This window comes from Pseudonaja textilis, chromosome 14 (assembly GCF_049901715.1).
Source record: "Pseudonaja textilis isolate UNSWEBS1 chromosome 14, rPseTex1.2, whole genome shotgun sequence".
Taxonomy (NCBI): domain Eukaryota; kingdom Metazoa; phylum Chordata; class Lepidosauria; order Squamata; family Elapidae; genus Pseudonaja; species Pseudonaja textilis.
The window spans coordinates 13,103,821-13,126,247 of record NC_142003.1 but is presented as its reverse complement, the minus strand read 5'-3'; the positions used below and the strand labels follow the sequence as shown (position 1 = coordinate 13,126,247).

General features: G+C 46.1%; 1 protein-coding gene across 2 annotated transcripts in view; it reads right to left on the bottom strand.

Moving 5' to 3' along the window:
- The window catches only part of PRKCB (protein kinase C beta), a 217,646-nt gene that overhangs the window by 4,503 nt on the left and 190,716 nt on the right, over nucleotides 1-22,427 (bottom strand). The window contains exons 16-17 of one of the 2 annotated variants that reach the window (XM_026704056.2): nucleotides 18,229-18,369; nucleotides 2,692-4,940 (exon numbers count right to left, since the gene is read on the bottom strand). In XM_026704056.2, coding sequence (XP_026559841.1) covers nucleotides 4,782-4,940; nucleotides 18,229-18,369 — 300 coding nt within the window. In that variant the 3' untranslated portion in view covers nucleotides 2,692-4,781. Of the gene's footprint in view, nucleotides 1-2,691; nucleotides 4,941-18,228; nucleotides 18,370-22,427 lie in introns of those variants that run through there. The other variant, XM_026704057.2, reaches the window with a different exon arrangement.

The window sequence follows — 22,427 nt, the reverse complement described above, 5'->3', positions numbered from 1 at the left end:
ACCGAAGGCCGATCAAATTCTGCTTTTTTCTTGTCTCGTCAGCAAGGGAGATTTCATGCCCAATTTCTGATGAGTGGAATTCCGTCTCACGGCTGTATTCAGGCTGCGCTCTTATTTGGCCGGTTATATAAGTGGGTGGTTGTTGTGTTTTGTGTGTATCTGTGAGGACTTTTTAGGACTTTTGGGTCATCATCAAGTAGTAAAAAAATTGCAGGCCAATCAGCAACACATTTAAGAGAGTCCAAGGAAATCCACTCCAGGAAAATGTGCATCAGATACTAGCCCAGCTATATTAATAGAGTAACCACAACACAATGGTTCCACAGGAAAGAAAAAGAACTTGAATTTTGTTGTTAATGAAAGGGCCACCTTAGCTGTGAGCTGGTACTTTTCAGATGTATTTCAGAACAATGATTGACTTCATTTGGAATTAATGCCAAAGTAACTAGGGTTGTTCTTCTTGTTTGCTCTCGATCAAGCCAGCTTACATACTACAGTCTTGCTATTTTCATAGGTGACATGGGAGCAACACAGTGGTGGGATGCAGCCAGTTCTCACCAGTTCTGGAGAACTGGTTGTTAACTTTCTGAGCAGTTTGGTAAACTGGTTGTTGGAAGAAATCATTAGGGTAGAGAACCAGTAGTTAAGTTATTTGAATCCCACCACATACTGTGCATGGAATGGGACAATTCGCTGTGGCCAATTCACTGTAGCCACCTCACCTCAGTCAACTCTTTATAGCCAACTTGCTACAGGACAATGTAACCATTCCATTTAATTATTTAAAATAATTTTTTTTAAAAAAGTCCTTCCTTTTGCATCCTTTCTTTGATGATTCTATTCCACCATTTCTTCAATATTATGTAATTTTTGTCCAGTGGCAAGTTGTCTCGTGCTGAATTGGCCTTGGCGGATTATCCTGTGGTGAGTTGGCCGCAGCGGATTGTCGTAGACCCTGCTGAGCAACACAGTTCCCCATTTTGCTTTGAACATTTGTGTGAAAAAGAAGCACAGAGCTGCAGGAAAGGGAAAATTTCCCCTCAGCACAACCATGTGAGGTCCTAAAGCTTTCTACCTCACCCTTGCTCCACCTAGGAGAATGATCCACAATCTGGTGCTAGTCAGTTGTGTTATACAGACTCTCATCATGACAAGGGCCAGGGGAGTTGCAATCCAAGGCCCGAGACCGGGCAAGGCTGCTCTAGGCCAAAGAACAGCAGGACAGTGTCCCTTGTCATTGTAGGTGTGGTTGTGTCAGTCATTACTGAAGGGTAAAGGTGGTTATTGATGAAATAATGTGGACATGAAGAAGCCGGAAGGAGAATGTTTCTGTCCTGAAAACTATGTTTCATCTGTTTCCTTAGAAGGGACACAAAGAATGTATGTCTTCTCCTGGATAACCTTCCCCATGGCTTTCTCATAGATACTCAAAGGGAAGCATTGGAGAAGCACAATTTGTTATTTGGATCTCTCTCCTGCTTCCTCTCCTCCACGAACCCTTTCTAATTGCCCCAAAGGACAGCTGTCTCCAAGCAAAGCTGTGGGCTGATGATGAGTCATGGGATGACCACATGCTGCCTGATGTGACAGAGAAGCGTTTAGAGAGTTGTGGGACCTTGGCCAAAGCTCCCACAGAAAACAGTGCTGTGGGCTTTGAAAGAGCCATTAAAGGAAGGTTGGGTTGTTTGTAAGCATCAGGGAAAACCGGAGGCACCTTCATCATTTGAACTAAAAGAGTAGCCCTTCTGCTCTCCTTAGGCACCGTCAGAATATATGGGAAGAAGTCAAGGTCATGCCATCTCCAGTGACAGATGCTTGGACAACCAACCATCCCACATAATCATCAATGTCGTCACTGACTTTGATTACGCATTTTTCAATTGCTTTAGTTCCAGAGTCCTGAGTTGATTGAGGACTCCTTGGATTGAGCAGTGAGAAGGAGAAGAGCATGATCACTTCAGACGTTCCCCGCTTAGGAGGAGTTGGAAAGTTAAGCTCTTATCTGCAAGACCCAAGTTCTCCAGGTAAGTGTTACACAGGTCTTGTATTGCTCCAGAGTTGCATTGTCTCTGAAGGTCTTGAGCAGGGGTCTTCAAACTTGAGCAACTTTAAGACTTATGGACTTCAACTCCCAGGGAGTTGAAGTCCACAAGTCTTAAAGTTGCTCAAGTTTGGAGACCTCTGATCTTGAGGAAACCAAACCAACTTCTCAATGGTGCTAGATTTTAAATTTTGAGTTGGAGGATAGCTTTTCAGGAATGGCGTTCAATCCCTGCTCAATGCAGGCAAGAACCCTAAAGAACCATGGAAAAATTCTGGGGTTTTCTATTCAGAATTTTTAACACTCTGATGCAGATTACCTAATATTTTGTAGAGTTGGAGCTAAAAAATCCCATATCTGAAATTTCAATTTCTTACAGAAGGCTTTCTTCCTTTCCTTTTTGAAAAATTGAGGTTGACGTATATTTCTAAGGAAGTATCCTAAATCTTGCTGAAAGTTCATTTTGAAGTTCATGATTAGATTTCACATGTCAAGGTCAACAGTTTTGGCCCTGATGGTTTCCAAAAAGTAATAAATGTAATGTAACTGTTAATGCTGTCAGATTTGAACATCTGAGCAGAGATTTTACTTCCAAATTATTCCCTTCTCATTGAAGACCTGTTTTAGAATAAATTGAGGTTCCCTCAAAATAAGGTTTACTTTTTATTTTATAACTGTATCTGGGGAAAAAAAGTTGCCAAAACATAAACAACTCAAAAGCAAACTGGTAGTTGCACACCCCACAAGCATGACGTGGGAAAGAAGAGAAGAGAAATGTATGCATAATCCAAACTTTAAAAGATCTTTCTTTCTTTCTTTCTTTCTTTCTTTCTTTCTTTCTTTCTTTCTTTCTTTCTTTCTTTCTTTCTTTCTTTCTTTCTTTCTTTCTCTTTTTCTCAGAAACATAGACAACTTCAAATTCCAACAGAAAATATTTCTTATTCTATGAAGAACATTAGCCGGAACAAAAATATTTTACAGCTTCAGTCAAATTACAGACAAACTTTTTGGATTTTAAATATCAGCTTAATTTTAGTAAAATACTAATTTTTTGACACAGATAAAGCACGGTGGGACATATGGAATTTGTTAATTTGGCAGCTGGACAAATGGCACCCCTTCCCCCCTCCCCCCCTCCCCCCAAATACTTGCAAAGGTGCCACACAGGGTTGATATGAATTAAACATAAAAACTAACATGGAATGGTAGATACGAGGTTGACCATTGACTCCAAGATGGGAATTTTGATGGCCAGGCTGGGGCCTCCTGAGACAAAGTGGTGACGTTTTGCTTATCAGGGCAGGGCAACCTGAGCTAAAGAAACAATAAAAACTCCATAAAAACTCAATGCCAGCAGTCAATTCCCCCTCCCCAGGGGAGCCCTTCTCATCTTCCTCTCTTCTAGCACTGAAAACCAAATCAGGGCTTCTGACCAGCTCTGGAGGACCTTCCTGATCACCCTTTCCCTCCCCTGCGGCTGAATCCCACCTTCTACGGTGCCAGGTCCCTTGGTCCAACATGGGCAGCATTTCTCCATTCTTTCAGGTGCCCGTTTTTTCTCTGAACTGAACAAGCCAGGAAGTATCTTTCATCCTCCTTTCTTTCACCTGAGACTCTTGGGACTCCCTCTCCTCCATGCTGGGACCATCCAGAGATTCCCCCAGGAAATGTTCCCAGCTATCTACCACGATGTCGTCAGCCTTGCCGGGTGAGATCAGACAGCGTTTGTCTCTGCATATGATTTTCGGTTAGCCTTGGGAAGGCCGGATCCACTTCCAGGACTTCATTTAGGTGTGACTTTATTAATGCAAATAAACGGAATAGTTAAGAAGAACATGAGAAATGGGCAATGACACAACTGAGAGTGGGTGTTGTGGAATTCCTGGAGTGGGGGGGCTGTGTAACTTCAAACATGGGGACAGAAGCTGCCTCCTCCTGCCTCCCTCACCCCATCTGACTGGCATGGATTCCTTCAAAGGGTCTGGAGGCTGTCCCAGTGCCCCATCTCAATCCCCTAGGATTCCTGGGAATAAGAATAATAAATATCCTGGAGTAAGAGCATCTACTGACAGGCTTCACGGATTTACTGAGGTCTGGGGACTAAATGCAAGCGGTACCCAAAGGCTTCTGACAGCCAGTTCTGAGTCATCGGGGTTTTTGCAGGTGCCATGGAAATAACAGAGAGGTGTCTCTGTCTGGATGGGTTTCACGTCAAAGTCGCAATAAGACAAGGAGGCAGCGTCCCTCTAAGCAGGCGATTCTGCAAGGGACAAAGGAGCCGAGCCAAGTTCCATTTTGCAAAGCCAGACCACGTCCACTCCTTTTGCAAGCTGCCTCCTTGGGAAGAAGCCAAGTGGGGCGGAGGAGAAGAGGGGAGCACCATCAACAGGCGCTCAAGATCCAGAGGCCTTTCGCTAACTTTAAAGGAAGCGGGTCTTTCCAACTCTGGCCTCCCGCTAAACCTCCACGAGGACCTGATCTTTAGACTCACAGCCATAACACTCCAGGTGCTCTTTCTCCTCCCTTATGCCACGGATGCAACCATACTTGGTTGCAGCTCCAGTCTCTTGAAGGATGGTCATTCCAGTATCACCACAAAAGAAAGTAAAAATATCCAAAGCAAGACAGCTAATGGTTGCAACAGAGGATGCCACCACACAGCAGCCGGGACCAAAATGGAGATGGCCATGAGTGTGTAAGGGGGTTGGGGTTGGGGTGGGGGAGGGGGAGGATGGTCTACTTAGCTCTTGACTTCAGGCTTAAAATACTCAGAGTTAAGAAAGGTAAAGCCTTCAAATTCTGATTGGTCAATGTTCCTGATGACTTCCTGGTCAGGTGGAGTTAAGACAGGTGGATGGCGAGTGAAAAACCGGTCGAAGTTTTCAGCATTGCGTCCGCACTATGAAAGGGGAAGAAAAGAACTCATGGCAGGTGGCAAAAAGGAGCAAAGGAAAACAAAAACAAAAACGAACCTGAATGCAAAAAATTGGATGCAGCTTGTTATGTCCCTCTAGCAGCCTCGCCAACCCCCCCCCCCCACCCCCCACCCCACAATCTGGGCTGCAGGCAAGTCATTCCTCATGAGCAAAATGAGAAGAACCCCAAAAAGAATCAATGCAAAATCCTGATGGCCCCAGGTGACAGCAGGGACCAACCCAGAGTTCCTTAAGTCATGGATATGCTGGGAAGCTGGAGGCTCTCAGCTGGCCTCAGCAAGTAATTGCAGGAGGAGGATGGATGGCGAGGCAATTACTTGCACGGCTCTGCCGGGCACATGCAAGGCTGTACATGCAGAGCTTCTCTGGCTGGTCAGAAAACAAAGAGAGGCCGCCTTGTATTCCGATCCCATGCTGGTGCCCAGTTCGCCAGGGCTTCCTATGCACAGAATCCCCCAGAAAGTTTCAGCCAGGGTTACAGGATGCTGAGCATTGAGCACCATGGTTGGGTTTTCCCCCTCTCTTATCTGCTTGCAAGCCAGCCACCCCATTGTGAACAGCGAGGGCATTTCGACATTGAAAAAGCATAAAGAAATTGAGCGGACAATTTTTCCGGAATGAAAAATTCTCCAGCCGTTTCTTCAGGGAAAGGCAGCATCGCAACCGTGCCGAATTTGGTGCCTCGGTGGGAGGAGGAGGAGGAGGAGGGCCATCCTGATGTCTTTCTTTGGGCTTTAACGGAGTTAAGGGGGTCAGACTAGAAACCGGGAGCCGGGGAGTTCTAGTCCCACCTTGGGCTAAAGCCAGCTGAGTGACCCTGGGCCGGTCACTTTCTCTCGGCCGCAGGAAGGAGGCTCTGGCAAAGCACTTCTGAAGAACCTTGCCAAGAAAACTGCAGGGACTTTTCCAGGCAGTCTCCGAAAATCAGACACAATTAAAGGGAAGAAAAAAAATATTAGAGGCCGCAAAGCCTGTTAGGAAAATACTGCACGGAGAAGACGAAGACGTTTATACCCATCTCTTCTCCCTCCGGTCATTAGTAAGAGCAAGATATCACTCAACCCATAACAATTTCTCTGACCCCCCCCCCCCTTTTCTTTCTTTTTCTTTTTTTTGCTTTGAAAGACATTTCAAATTTGCCTTTATAAACAGAATAACAATTGGAAGGAAAATGCAAGAGACTTTTTTTGCTTGGCATCTGAAGGCAAACGGTGGGAATCCCATTTAACCAGACCTGTTCGAAACAGCCAAGCCGTAACCACTTGAGAAACTCTGGAGAATGTTGCAAATGCACCCAGTGAGGACCCTGGGTCCAGAGCACGAGGCGCCAGAAGGAAGGAAATGCTTCTCTAGCAAACCAATGCAGCCTCCTCTATAGGTAAAGACCTCCTGATCCAGAAAATCAGACATAAAGTGAAAACTTTATGAAACTTTTCCAGAGCAGCAAGATACTAAAAACCTCCCAGTCACCCTGGAAATAGGCTTTAGGTTTTTGTGACCAGACAAGGACTCCATGCTAGTCCGTGATTCAAACTCAACATTACACTGCAAGGGTGATTCTAACAGGTTTAACAGATTAAAAGACTTGGAAGGGACCTTGTAGGTCATCTAGTCCAACCCCCTCCCCCCAAGCAGGAGACTCTACACCATTTCTGGCAGATGTGGTGGTCCTGTCTCTTTGAGTCTGGTCCCCTTTTGGGGGGGGCGGGTCTGTTACAATTACAAGCTTCTGGCAAGACGACAAAAGTCAAAGCAGCAGCAGATCTACCTGGCAGCGTTTTAAAAGGATGGAGGAAATTCCCCCCCGCCCTTCGGGGGGGATGCCTGGTTTGAACCTAGAATCCTTCTAGAAGGATTCAAATGCCATCAGCCAAACACAAGGAGAAGAAGCTCAAGCAGCCTTGATGCCCACCTGGCAGCCAAAGAGGAAAAAAAAGGAAAAAAAGAGTGATCCATCCCTTTCTTTGACTTGCTAGAGAAGAACTGGAAGCGTTTGACTTATTTTCCCACAGCTGGGATTCTGTAACCCATAATTCCAGCGGCCGGATTGCGCAGCCTCCCGATCCTAACCATGGAAGCCGAGACGGGGTGCCGCAAATGGAAGAGACAGAGCGGCGTTCGAAGGGCTGGTGGCGAGTCAAGGCTCGCCGGCCGGACCAGCTGGCCTCACAACAAGGGGCTCTTCCTTGGTGGCTGCTCTGATCAAAGCAGCTGCAGAGGTTCCCTTGCTCGACGTGAGGCTTCCGAGGAAAACAGTGGAGCGTCAAAGTTTCCCTGCTCATGAAAGCTCACTCAGGCCCAGTGGAAGCTCTTCGCGGACGCTTTCCAAGCCCCCCGGATGGCTTTTTAGCTCGCATTGGCCGAGACAAATGGATTTGCGTCCCCCGTCAACCGAATGGTAGGAATTAAAAGCATTCAAGACTGACCCAAAAGTGTGGTTTTTTTCTCCAAAAGGCGGCTGGACTTTCTTCGTTTTGTCTTTGAAAACATTTTGCTTCTCATCCAAGGAGCTTCTTCAGTTCTCTCTGAGAAAAGAGATGGATCCTCATCCTTGGATGAGAAGCAATTTTTTTCTTTTTTCTTTTTTCTTTTTTCTTTTCCTTTCCTTTTTTTTATTTTTTTACAATGTATCCATTTTTCAGTTCAACAGTGTGTCATCTGGGTACATATATCTTGTGTACATATTCATATTTGAGATACATCACTTGCTATAATGTCAATAGTTACATTCATATTAAAAATTACTCATCCTTATTTATCTTATCATTGTAATAAGCTTAATGTATTTTACCTTACATTCTTTTAACTTCTTTCTTTATTTTCCAACCATTTATAAAATAAATCCCATATCATATAATATTCCGTTTCTTCTTGTTTTTTAATTGCCAACTTCATTTCTGCACATTCAAGTATTTTCATAATCGCCTCTTCCTCTGTCAGAATCTTATCATTTTTCCAATTTTGAGCACAAGCAAAATCTTTTCAAAGACAAAACCAAGAAAATCCAGTTGCCTTTTGGAAAAAAAGTACCTTTGGGACAACTATGACCTGGATGAGAATCTTTGTAGTCATTCATGACAAACCTTTGCAAACTGTCCAACCTCTTCAGGCCCTGACAGTTGCTGACTGGAGAAAGAGGACGTTGCCCTGAGCTTTTGGGCCACAACCACTACATAAAAATTCACACATACACCTCAGATTCCAAGAAGAGGCCAACCACAGGAGAACAACATCTTGAAACATGGTGTGATGACCTGGGGCATGGCATAAAGGCCACACAGTCAGATAATCAGTAGGAGTCCCTTTATTAGCTCCAACTTTGCCCCCAATGTCCAGGTTACCTTCTGGGCTGGAGAAAATCTCTCCCAGGAATAGCCTTTGGCTGCAGAGAATCAAGTCCAAAACATGGTCAACAAAAAGTGTAACTATAAGTCCAAACAAGGCAAGTTGAGGTAGTTAGTCTGGCAGGGCAAGAGAAGGAATTCCAGATGTGAAGGAACGGCAGTAATTCAACCCAGTTGGGAGGATGCCAGGAACACAGATAAGCAAAGTCAACACAAGATAAACTCACGTTTGTTCCCAGCAGATGCCGCACTCAGCTTGCATCTCTTTTAAACTCTCTTCCCAGGTGTGCAGGGAATCAGGGCCCTTTCCTCCCACGTAAGCCACGCAACCCACATTGCTCCCTTCTCCGTTCCTCCCTGCATGCCCTAGGATGAAGAGGGGATGGGCCTGGGTCTTCCTCCGAATTCTCTCTCCCTTGTTTTACCTCTCCCCTGTTCTGGCCGGCTGGACTTTGCCCTTCCCCAGTTTCCTCCAGAGCCTACAGAGCCACACTCCCACTCCCTGTCAGCTGTTCATCTTCCTCCTGGGATTCAGACTCCAAGAGGGGCATGACACTTGGTCGCTGCCTCCTCACCAGTCAGCCTGCTTGCAATCTCCCAGCCCAGGCAGCACCCATTCAGGACTCCCTTCTGGCGTTTCCTCTGAGGGAAGCAGCTCCAAGCACAACCAAGACTCCAGTTGACCAGAAGGTGAACAAGGGGGCATGGAAGGGGAGGGGGAGTGGTGGAAACAGAACCAAGAAACACAACATCCCCCTCACTCCTATTATGGTGATTTCTTACCTCGTTTTCTGGACACTCTGATTTCCTTCTTCCTTTCCCCTGCTTCTCTCTCCAGAAATAGAACATATTCAATAGAGAGAAGCAGCTAATCTAAGACATCCATCTACAAGTCCCAAATTTCCAAATTCAAATACAGCATTTGTAGTTCACGTAATGACGAGCACAGCCGGGTTCCAGGGATGCTTCCTTGTCTTTCTTCAAGGCACACGGTGGCAATTTCAACACCAATAGAAGCAGCGGTGGGCTGCAAAGTTTTTAACAACCAGTTCTCTGGCTGGGTAGGCGTGGGCAGTTGGTCATGTGACTGGGTGGGTGACATCACTCATCACACCAGCCCCGCCTCCCAACAACTCGCCTCAAAGGAAGAGGGAGGATTCAGCCGGTTGGGGCTAATCCCATCACTGGCTGGCCCTGCCCCCACCTGTTTTTCAGCCTTTGGGGGTGGGGGCTTATTTGGGCCATTTTTATGTCATTTTTGGTCCAGAAAATGGCATGAAAAACAGCCTGAAAACAGTCCCCAAACCAGACTGTTTTAGGGCTGTTTTTCGGGCCATTTTCAGGCTGTTTTTCGGGCCGTTTTTGCCAAAAACAGCCCCCAAACTGTCCAAAAACGGCCTGAGAATGCCCCCAAAATGGCCTGAAAATGCCCCCCAAAACAGAGTGAAAAACAGGTGGGGATGGGCCCAGCCAGTGGGGGGAATTTGCCAGTTCGCTGAACTGCACCTAACGTTAACTACTGGTTCGCTAGGACCAGTGCGAACTGGCAGCATCCCACCTCTGCATAGAAGAGAATATTTGTAGTTCAGAGTTGAACTGTAGGATCCTTGGGGCTCTCTGAGCTCCGTGTTTTGCTTTCAGACATTTCACTTTCCATCTAAGTAGAATGGGGTTTCCTCTGACTTGTCCTGCTGGTGTTGATTAGTGTTCTTGGTGGTTGCTCGATTAGGGCGTTGTTTACTGTTGGATTTTATTTTGTCTGAGTGGGTTGTTGTAGCGGATAGCAAACACCACTCCCCACTAGCACTGATGATGTCACCGAGTTGGGTAATGAAACATCTGCAAGAAAACCACCAAGTTCTGAGAACACCAAGGATTCCACTTCAACGTTTCCTTGGCTTCCTTCTGGCAAGGGATTTTGGCTTTTCCTTGACCCTCTTTTTAGCAGGAAAGCCTGAAAGAGGAACATCTGTGTGCACACACGCCTTCTGTGCAACAGGAAGGACTGGCATGTTCAGATGCCAGAGAATGTATAGGCCAGATGGTACTGAGGCAAAGCTGCCAACCAAGGCATCCTTCCAACCACTACATTCCTTCTGTCGGCCTCTTCAGTGTGGGGTGACAAAAGAAGATGGTTGTCAGAATTGCCAACACAAGGCAAGGAAATTCTTTTGCGCATTCTTTGGTCTTTCATTCTGCTCAGTGTTGCAGGGATCCAAAAGACACCAGGAAGCAGCTACGTTTGGAAAGGAAGGAAGAGTCCCTTCCCTTCCCCAGGTGCAGTAGGAGCCAAGCATCAAACCTGCCCCACGTTTGGCACGGAAAAGCTCCCGGCCCTCTTGAATTGGGTGCACTTGTCTTCCGAAGAAAAATACATTAAAAACTCTTTAATTATTGACTATGTAAAATGATTTACATTATAATATAGCTATCCGTTCCTCCTTCTCTTGTTATTTTTAAACTGTACTTCTTTTAAGCATAGTCTTTTCAAAAAGCTGCTCTTCTATGTTAAACAAAAGACTCCCGTGCCCAAAATATCTTTCCACAGGACTGGAGTCTCAGAAAACACGAATCTCTCCTACCCTAGCCAAAGAGAAGGAACTGGCACCTCTGTGATGTGATCTCTAAGTTCATTAGGACCAGTAAAACTGACAAGGGGCCAACCCACAGCTGCCCCCATGGTTTACCCAGGGGTAGAGTCCTCCTTGGCTCCTGGGTAGCCCCACCAGTCACCAGAGCTATGGGGAAAGGCAGAGGTGTATGTCGAAAGCCACCAACCATGGAAACCAACCAAGTCAGGGAAGACGCCAGAATGATTCTATTTTTAAGTTGCACCGGAAGCTGAATTAAACCTCTCCCCTCTCCTGATGTACATTTTGAGAAACGCGGGGATAATTACACCCACTTCATTTGCATTAGAGTTTGGAGGCACTCAGGAAGCCTGGAAGTGGGTCCCCTTGTTTTGCAACATGGGAGGGGTGGTCCGATTTCGGTGGTCCAGTCCTGGAACGGATTCAACAGTCTGACCTGCTGCTTTGATCTCCAAGGCAACCAGGAAGCTGTGATGCTACATGAAGGCAATGGTGCACGTATACATTTAAAGAACACCCCTCCCAGCTTCAGAAGAGGGGCAAAGGAAGCCCCCCTCCTCATTTGCCACTCCAATCCCCATCTCCCTCAAACAGGCCAGGAGGGGCCCCCTGGAAGAGGGCAGGAAGGAAGGATGGGATGGTGGAAGATTTCTCTCCCACTATGATGATTTCAGCCTACAGCCCTGAGATCTGTTGGTGCTTTGTTGTCAAGGGCTAACCAAATCCAAGCTAGATTAGCTTTCAGAGAGGCTGCCAGTTTGCTTCCCAGTCCAATTCAAAGTGGCTGTTTTTGACTTTTAAAGCCCTACATAGCATGGGACTAGTTCCCCGAGGAACGGCCTCTTCCCTGTCACATCTACCCATCCCATCAGGTCTGGCAGGAAAGGGCTGTGGTGGGTACCATCTATGGTGGAGGTCTTTCTTGACAGGATTTAGGGGACAAGCCTTTTCCGCTTCTGTCTGGAACATCCTCCCTCCAAAAGGTGAGGTTGCGACCTTCCAGACAGCTCTTAAAACCTGAGGATCCGAGAGGGAGGCTATGCCCTGGCTGTCTTACATCGTATCTCCCCTCCTGTGATCTTGCTTTCTTCATTTTGTGCCACCCAGTTTGTTTTCACTGGTCTTATTGAACGTTTCAATCCCTGGTTCGCTGCTCAGAATCACTTTGCATGAGATGGGCAAAACTGATGGTAGTTAAGATAGCTAGCCAGCCAGATAAATCAATAAGATTGATTTAATTCAATAGATTTAAATAGATCTTTAAATCAATATATTTAAAGAGATATAACAGAATAATAGGGTTGGAAGGGACCCTGGAGGTCCAGAATTCCCCAACCTTTCTGGCTTGGTGGACCAGCGGGGTGGGGAGAGGGGACGGTACCATGGAAGCAGAGGGACAGCGAGCGTTCTGTTGGCCTCTTGTTAGTAAGAAGTTGGAGAAGAAAAACTCAGTCCTGTTTCCCATAAAAGACAACGCAGAGCGAGTGGCCCTGAGCAGCCAAGACAATTCTGAAAGTTGGAAGTTGCTCTCTGGGGCTGAGGGTGCTTTCTGTCCCATTCAAGTTCCTGCAGCCAATGCAGAATCATTAAGTAGGAAATTGGATTCAACCCTATGCCATGGTGGCGCAGTGGTTAGAGTGCAGTACTGCAGGCTACTTCTGCTGACTGCCAGCTGACTGCAATTTGGCAGTTCGAGTCACAAACGGGGGAGAGGAGCCCAGTCATTTGGGGAAGAGGTGCAGGAGGAAGAAGAAGGAGGCAAACAGGGGAGGGATTCGCACTGACAGGAACCAAACCTGTAAAAACTGGACTGATCCCTCTGCCCAAGGATACCTGGCCTGGGAAAGACTGTGAAGCTGACATCGAAGCGGTTCCCAAAACATCACCCCGGGATGCTACTGGACACTGAGGGACTAGTCCAAGGGAGCGGGGATTACAAAAGGGGAAAACTTTGTAACTTTGCATGGGACCTCTCAGTTCTAGCCTGTTCTAGGCTGCTTTCACTGCAACTTTCCTTAGTAAAAGAACCCCCATCACTTCAACCAAACAGAGTCGAGGGTCTTTCTTTCCTAGGGACCTGGCTGGGGCGGGTCTGACAAGGAGTTTTTCATGTGCAGAGTTGAGATCACTGTCAGCTTTTCCTTTGCACCATCTCCCGAATGGCCTCCACAAAAGCCAGAATGCATATTGGGTTAAGAAGATGGTATTTCTGGATCTCCGCAGAAGGTAACTCAGAACTTTTCTCTTTTGTGAAGTATCAACTGTGCTTTCTTCAGTGGAAGATTAGAAAGTTCCTACCAGCAAGACCTCGGTCTCAGCATACGAACAGAAGTGGCAAAACAATGTTTTTTTTAAAAAAAAACCCAGAAAAACCAGGGTGATATTTAGGGAAGATGCAAAGTGACTCTAGGCTGCTTCCTTTCCAAACTGACCTCTCTTTTAAGGAGTAAAATTACCTCCTTTTCAAGCAGAAGCAAAGATTTCCGTCCCCTATAAATATCACAATGAGCAGAAATGCCTGGAAATAAAACTGCCACTCTCGGTGCCACATTAATGTCCGTACCAAGCTCCAGAATAGTCTCCTAGAAGGAGGAGATTTATTTTTTATGGCTCAGTAAAGAATCACCTCCAGTATTTATAGCTAGGGGGAAATTGACTTGCATTTATTTACACTGCTGATATCAAGCTCATAAAGTCTTTTTATTTCACCAGATCAGAATTTGCTTTCAATGCCAAAGATGTGCTCAAAAGTCTGAAAAACCAAAAAGTGACCCCTGCCACTACTTATTTTCACGGGGGTGGGGGGTGGGTGGGGGGGTGTTTGAAAAACACCACCAGGCCAAGAGCAGCCTGTCTGGAGTAGACGCCAGTCTTTCCCGAGAGCTGGCAGTCCTTGCGTCTACAGAATGTGATCCACTATAGAGCAGATCCCTTCTTTGCATCCTCTTCTCCTTAAGACCCAAACTGCAAACTAGCCTGGTCTGGTTGGAGTAGTAACTATTGGTGGTTAAGCATATTGAGATGGTTGAGGTTTAGTTCCAGGAGCACAGAAGGGCAAAGCCAAAGCGTAAGGGAGTCCCAAGTAGAAATAGATGCAAGAGATGGATATGGAAGAGGACAAGTCGAAAGGAGAAGCGGGGGGGGTAAAGGTTGGAAAACATTGCAGAGCAACAGGACATGAGAACCTTCAAAGAAGAAACTTCCCTTTGGTAGAACATACCATAAAGAACGGACCTGGCTAGAATTCATCTACTCATAGGCTTATGTTTGGCTTGAAAGAATTTTTAATTCTACCACAGTATCCTTCTAGACCAGGGGTGTCAAATTCGATTTCATTGAGGGCTGCATCAGGATTGTGTTTGACCTTGGGGAGACTGGGGGCCATGGCCAGCTCAATGTCACTCGTGTCAGAGGCACCTGAGGTGGCCCTTCCCTCAGACCCTCCCTCCCTCTCATTATAATCCTTCCTTCCTTCCTTCCTTCCTTCCTTCCTTCCTTCCTTCCTTCCTTCCTTCCTTCCTTCCTTCCTTCCTTCCTTCCTTCCTTCCTTCCTTCCCCTCTTCCCTTCTTTTTCCTTCCTTGCTCTCTTCCCATCGTTCTTTCTTTTTCTTACTTTTTCCTCTTTCCCTTTCTCCTTTCCTGTCCTTTCTTGCATGCTCAAATGCATTTCTCCTTTTGTTTTGTTTTGCTTTTAGTTGGTTTTGCTAGCCCTCTGTCAGCAAAAACAGAGCCCAGGGGGGCCATGCACACATACCCCGGGCCCCATTTTCAGCTGCAACAGCCTCCTGAAGCCGTTTGCCAGCCAGTGAAAACAGAGCCCGCTACGCCACCAGGCACAGCCTTCCCCAGCCCTGTTTTCTCTGGCAGAGGCACTGTGGGTGGTCCTTTGCTGTTTCCAGGGCGGGCCAGATCTAAGTGGGCTGGATCTGGCAGTGGGCGTTGAGTTTGGCACCCCTGCTCTAGACCATCTTTCTGGAGTCATGATGTAGCCTCTCCTATCCAGAAGATCCATCTTAGAAAGTGCGGAAGGGACTGTCCTCATAGCCCCCATTTTATGGGATGCTACAAAGTTCTCTCTTGCTCACTGCACACTTCATGGGCTACTCACTGGGTAGCTTATGTGGACATTTCATCAGTGCACGGGCAATACTCTGCTCAACTCTTATTTTCTATCTACAGTTTCCAGGGAAGTCGAAAGACTTTTAGGTTGATATATGAAAATAGTTTGGACTGAACAAGCTAAAACTTAAATCCAAAATAAATATGGATACCTTTCAATAGTATAAAGCTCACAGTTGGATTTAGACAAGGTTGCTCTTCTTGGACAGATTTGGGACTCCTCTTCAAGTTAACCCTACATGGAGAAGCTTGGAGTGTGTCCTTTTGGCAGGGGACGCGGCCATATCTAACTCCACAATGAGGCAAAGCCAGCGTACATATCAGAAATATACCTTATCTAGCTCTGCTTATCATCAAAGTGATTAGAATGAAGATTTATATTGCAATATCATGCTGGTCAATCATAATTGTGTCCTGAACTGGACACAAGAAGGACACAGTTTGTGTTGCAATTTCACAACCCAACATTTTCCTCCTTTGGCCTCCCCCATCCCCCAATCCATCCAATAATTTTCACTAGGAGGGAGAGACAAGAAACAGAAGGGAGCCACCGGAGAACTTTCTATCCCCAGAGTCCACGTGCTCAGCTCTGGCCAACAAAGAGCTAATGCCCTGAATAGCGGCTGATTTCTCATTGTGTTTGACTGAATTATTGCTTCCTGCTGAGTAAGCAGAGGCTGCTGCGAAGACTGTAGAAGGAATGTACAAACTCCCAATTTCTCCGGAAAAAAGGAAAGGGGAGAGAACTAACAGAAAGTCGTCAGGCCAGTTCAACATGTGAGAGCTCAAGGAGAGGTTTCAGGTTTCTCTCCACAACCCTCCTACTGAAAGCAAGCCCAGGTAGGAATTCCAAACACAAATCAGTACATTTGTTGTAAAAAAAAAAAAAAAAAGCTTACAAAGTTGTTAAAAAAAGAATCCCAGTAAGTGTTGTACATGAGATGGAAGTGACACAGCGAAATTAAAATTTAATTTTGGCATGTTTTCTCCCTTCTGGCGTATAAAGCGTGGTAGCTTTGAAGCCACCCTCTCGATCAGAGGGGTGGTTGTCTTCTACGTCTCATCATTACAGGCTGTTTGCTTCTGGCCTCATCAGACTTGGTTTCCCCACCACTTTCCACCCCTTCCTCCTCCTTGGGAGAACTTAGCGCTATTGCGTTCCCTTTCTTCTAGCCAGGCGTTTTCTCACGAACCTGAAAAATCCTCCTCTTCTCCATCTCCCCGTCTAGTCCTGCTAAAACAGGGGTCCCCAATCCCAGGCTGTGGCTCACCAGCGGACCGTGGCCTATTCGGAACTGAGCCTCGCCAGAGGTGGGCTGAGGCATGCCTGCGTGTGTGCGCAGCTCCACTCATGCAAGCTGTGCCCCAAAGGCTTCTCTTCTCTCTTGTGTGAGTGGAGCGGCGTGCACGCATGTAGGTGCCGGGCTGCTGCTTGTGCAGCCCAGTTCCTCTCTCCTTGCACCCAGTCGGGTGGCCAATCCATCTTTCCCAATGCTCCAAAGGCAGACCAGCGAGACCAGAGGCTGAATGGGATGAGTGCACCCTGCTCAGCCTTGCTGACTCGCTGAGGCTGCCTGTGCAGGACACCCGATCTGCTCTTGAAGTGTCGGGCAGCCTTAGTGAGGCTGAAGGAGCATGAGACCCTGTCCCCAAAGGGGACGATCCCTTCCGTCTCTTTGCAAAAGCTTTCGGTGCAGAGAAGAAGCCCGAGGGAGCATAAAACTGCACCCCTCTTCTCTCTTGTGTGAGTGGAGCTATGCACGCATGTGTGTGCACCGGCCCAGTTCCCCTCTCCCGCTCCCCAAGCTGCAAAGGTTGGGGGCTGCTGTCCTAAAGGAAAAACCATTCCTTGCTTCTCATCCCAGAGAAACAGGAGGAGACGGCAGGCAGCAGGCAGCTCAAAACTCAGTAGTTCATGTAACCACAAAGGCGTTGCTTGGGGTAGCATTTATCTCCTCTAATTTACCATCGCATTATGGTTGATGTGCTGAGGGACAGTAATATTCGGAAGTTGATAAAGAGTTCTCCAAACTCAGAGTTGAATCTCTGTTGGAAATGGGATAGTTTGGGATGCTTTCAGGTCAGAAAACCTAGCAGTGGGACAACGGGGCAATCTCTGCTATGGAAGGGAGGCCCCTACAAGAGATGAAATGAACCATCGTCATGAAAAGCTCAATGAATGACTATCCAGGACTTTGACATGTGTTAAATCAGCAATCTAATCCAAGGATACCAAATCCCAAGGACTCTCTGGAGAGATAATGGGATGCATCAGACTGACTGATTTGGTAATTAAAATTTTGGCAAAGCAGCAGATTTGCCAAGAAGAATTCAGAAGGAGTCTTAAATAAGGTCCAGCTGGGCAGTTGTGATGATGCAACCATAAAAATTCCTTGCCTGGGTAGGAGGAATGTATAACTGGCCCCTCGGATGTTATTCTCCCTGATTCCAAGAAAAAGGGGAGGATGAACCTCTAAAGATCATCTATCTGAGGACCTAGGAAAGCATTCTGTGCTGCTACTGCATAAGGATCTGTTTGCTGTGCCTTCTGGTTCCCAGTGTATCACAGCACACTGTTCTTGGCAGATGTGGGAGGAAGGTCATAGGGAAAAAATATTCAGACCTGCATGAAAGTCCATCGGCTTCCTTGCTCGGAACTAGGAATGTGGGTGAGTGAATGTTAGCCTCCCAGAGTTCTTGAGAGTCAGGAGGCATACAAGTTTAAATATTTCTCAAAAAATTTGAGGGGAAAGATAAAACCCGGGAATGGCTTACCACTAGAATATTAAAACAAGAACACAAAGGCTTGATTTTGGCTGCTCAAGAGCAAGCTATTCAAGGCCCCAAAACAGAAAAATCATCAAATGATTTAAAGTACAGATTGTGGAAAGAGGCAGAAGAAACAGTAGATTATAGCCCGTGCAAGAAGATTGCACAAACTGATTATAAACAACACAACACGGGAAAATTACAACTAAAAACAATATTTTCGAATTGCCATCTAGTTCTTTCAAGGAAGCAAGAGAATTGCATAATGAAATTGTCATGTGTAAAAACCCTGCCTCCAAATTAGTTCTTAATCCTGAACAACATATCCCTTGTCTGAGAAAGAAAATATCTTATTATGAACGTCCAGAAAGAGGTACACTGCTCCGAGCCTATAAAAGGGAACAGAGAAAGCAAAGGAAGGAACTTACAGCTTTGGGCTTGAAGGGAGGCTGGATTTCTTTCCGCTCGAGCTTGTCCCAGTCAATATATCGGAAGAAGGCGTGCTCCTTGATATCCCGTTCTCCTTCCGGGCCACACCCCAACCGCTTAGCTGGATGCTTGGTCATGAGCTTGGAAAAAAGGAAGAGAACACGGTTCACCTGTCATCTTTCAGAATGAAAGCACCGGAGTCAATAACTATCATCCTCAACCCCTAACTATTTTCCACAATGTAATCCTGCTATCTGACCATAACAAAAACCTCTAAAGACTCAGCAAAATATTAGTGTTTTGAATCCTCAAGGCATTCCAAGGTGGGCAACTTCTGTTCCATGGGTTGATTGTTCTCACTGTCAGAAAGTTACTCCTTATTTCCAGGTTGAATCTCTCCTTGTTCAGCTTCCATCCATTATTCCTTGTCTGGCCTTTGGGGGCTTTAGAAAATAGCTTGACCCTTTCCTCCTCTCTGTGGCAGCCCCTCAAATATTGGAAGGCCACTCTCCTGTCTCCCCGAGTCCTTCTCTTCCCTCGACTAGCCAGGCCCAGTTCCTGCAACCGTTCATCATATGTTTTAGCCTCCAGTTCCCCTAATTATCCTGGTTGCTCTTCTCTGCACTTTTTCTAGAGTCTCAACATCTTATAGAGTGGTGACCAAAACTGGATGCAGGACTCTAGGTGTGGCCTTACTAAGGCTTTATAGAGTGGTATTAGTACCTCTCTTGATCTTGATTGTATCCCTCTGTTAATGCAACTTAGGATCGTATTGGCTGTTTTGGCTGTCGTCACACACTGCTGACTCATACTTAGCTGGTTGTCCACTAAGACTCTAAGATCTCTCTCACAGTTATTGCTATTAAGCTTGGTTCCACCCAGTCTATATGTGAACTTTTGGTTTTGGGAGGTTTGTGGTCCTTTAGGCCAGTTTCTGGCAAAAAATGCCTCTAGGAGTACATTGATTTGCTTAATGACTGTGCCATTCACTTAAAGACTGACAAAAGTCATAAAATCTAGTCCAGTCAGATGGATGCCTTGACATATGACTGTTATGATATACAGTGTAAATTTTTGGTTCCATTATGGTTGTTCAGTTGAGGGCTATCTTTAATTCTCCTTGATTACAGGGCTACAATGTTAACTGAATCTTGCAAGTCTGAAAGTACAAATCTCCCACTGTCACTTTTTACCATCTGAATAGTTGAGATGGAACTTTGATGACAGGTTTCTTTCTCTGCCTGTTACTTAGTTGCAGGCTCTTCTCCCTTTTATCTGCTCATTTGGTGTAGGCAACATCTCTACTTCCCTCTTCCAAGGTTGTTCTTATATTTCGTCAGGTCTAGCCCAAGAAGACATCATACAATCCAGCCAAAGTTCACTTGTTTACTTGCTAACCCCATAAAGAGAAAATCTTGCCAGACTAACCTATGCTACTCTAATCTAATGGATGAACCTAGTAGATTCTAGAGAGTGGCTATCCTAAACCTCTTCCTCTTCCCGTGATTCAACTCTAGAGTGTGCTGTCTGAAGTCTCACCCCGTCTTTGGAAGGTGCTCCATTCTCTCTGGAGAACCTGTTGTGTTACTGTAGTGTGTCATATCACTTCCCCTTGTTAGACACATTCTATTACCTATTCCGTTACAAGCACTGCTGCAACTTCCTGAAAGAATGGTTCTTAAAGTGAGGACTACCTGTAACTAAGGGAAGATCCAGAAAGGCTGTGGTTATCTGAATAAGGTGGCTCTTAGGGATCAAAAGGCAGACTGGATTTTTGGCTAAACTGCAGTTTTCATGTAGTCTTTAACAGCAACACCAGTAAAGCCCATTGTAACAATCCAATCTAGAATGAATGAGGCTCCTAGAACTTCCTTCTCTGAAGTGGACACAAACTCTTCTGGCCCAGCTGGTTATGGTTGAGCTGGTTACTGAACAATGTTCTGCTGATACAATATGGAAAGTGATGGTGTTTTGCAGCTCTTGTCACCACATTTTAAGTCGGAGGATGAGTCAGAGTACAGAGAAGAGCAACCAGGATGATTAGGGGACTGGAGACTAAAACATACAACGGTAGCAGGAACTGGGCATGACTAGTCAAGGGAAGAGAAGGACCAGGGCAGATATTAGCAGTGTTCCAATATTTGAGGGGCAGCCACAGAGGGGAAGAGGTCAAGCTGTTTTCTAAAGCACTCAAAGGCCAGACAAGGAACAATGGCTGGAAAGTGAACAAGGAGAGATTCAAACTGGAAATAAGGAGAAATGTTCTGACAGTGAGAACAATCAACCCATGGAACAGAAGTTGCCCTCGGAAGTTGTGGGAGCTTCATCCCTGGAAGCTTTCAAGAAGAGATTGGACCGCCATTTGTCAGAAATAGTGTGGGGTCTCCCGCTTGGGCAGGAGGTTGGACTAGATGACTTACAAGGTCCCTTCCAACTCTGATTTTCTGTTATCAGTTATCATAGGGCTCCATCACGTTCACTCTTGAATCCTGAAACCACTGACATTCTAGGTGTGGCTTCAGCTCCTTCATCTCCGTAAATCAAGGAACCCTTAAGACGGGTACCCAGAAAACCTCCTTATCCTGCACCCTCATCGTCTTGGTCTTGCAAAGCTCAGTCAGGCACGTGGGAGGAACTGCCAGACATCTAGCAAACAGCCCCAGTGTTAGGCCAGATGCTGCAAAGTTGAATGAGATGCCCAAGGAAAACAATTTTGTCTGAAATTTCAGGAAACTACTCATAATCTTACATTTAAAATCCCCAAACTGTTATTTTACAGCACTGGGGGAATTCGTTTCTAGCCATCATCCTCAACTGGCACACGGAGCAGTTAACCATCATTTTAAAAGTTAGGATTAGAACTGGAAGGGCTGCTGGCCTCATGCCCACTACCCCTCAGCTACTTATCATTTGAACCCCCAGAAACTCACTTTCAAAAATTCTACACAAACCCTGGCGGCATTCCAAGAGGGGGGTTGTTCAAAGGGAACTAGAACATGGAACAACAGAGTTGGAAGGGATCTTTGGAGGTCTTCTAGCTCAACCCTCTGCTCAAGCAGGAGACCTTATACAATTTCAGACGAACGGCTGTCCAGTCTCTTCTTGAAAGCCTCCTGTGCACCTACTACTTCTGGAACCGAGCTATTCCATTGGTTGATTGCTCTAACTGTTAGAAATGTTCTCCTTAGTTCCAGGTTGCTTCTCTCCTTGATTAGTTTCCATCCATTGTTTCCTGTCTTCCTTTTTAGAGCTTTGGAAAATAGTTTGACCGCTTTGCCTTTGTAGGAGCCCCTCAAATATTGAAACACTGCTGTCATGTCCCCCCTAGTCTGTGATGACTCAGGGTGGGGATACAGAATAAACACAGTCACAAAAACCTGGTGAAGCCCCTCTTATTCCTTCCCTTGGCTTCCAAGCTCCAAATATCCTTGACGGAAGACAAAAAACTCCCACACAAGCAGTTAGAAGAAGGAGGAAAAAAAGCAACACAAACCAGGCAAGATAAGAGCTGTAGGACACCCACAGATAACACACACTGGGAAGGACGCCAAACTCAGAGAGGAGCCATAAACTAGAGATATTTCCACGCTTTGTTTCCAGCATTCGCCCGTACGCATGTCCGTCCTCTTATTCAATTGTTCCAGCTGCAGCCCATGAAGAGGATCAAGGCCCTCTCCTCCTGAGTAGACCTTATCCTCTCCTCCCTGCATGCCCTATAGGGTATAGGATGAAGAGGGGATGGGCCTGGGTCCTCCTCTGACTGCTCAGCCAGCCTCTGCCCTTCCCCAGCTTCCTCCACAACCTCCGGAGCCACACCTCAGTTCCACTCCCTGCCGGCTGTTCCTCCTCTCCACCAAGGGCATGACGTAGTCCTTCTCTTCATTAAACTAGACCTACCCAATTCCTGCAACTGTTCTTCATGTTTTAGCCTCTAGCCTCCTAATCATTCTTATTGCTCTTCTTTGCACTCTTCCCAGAGTTTCAACGTCTTTTTTATATTGTGTTGACCCGTACTGGATGCAGTATTCCAAGTGTGATCTTACTAAGGCTTTGTAAAGCAGCATTAATACTTCATGTTATCTTGATTCTAGTTCTCTGTTTATGCAACCTAGGATTACACTGGCTTTTTTGGCTGCTGTCGCACACTGCTGGCTCATATTTAAGTGATTCTGCACTAGGAATCCAAGATCCCTCTCAC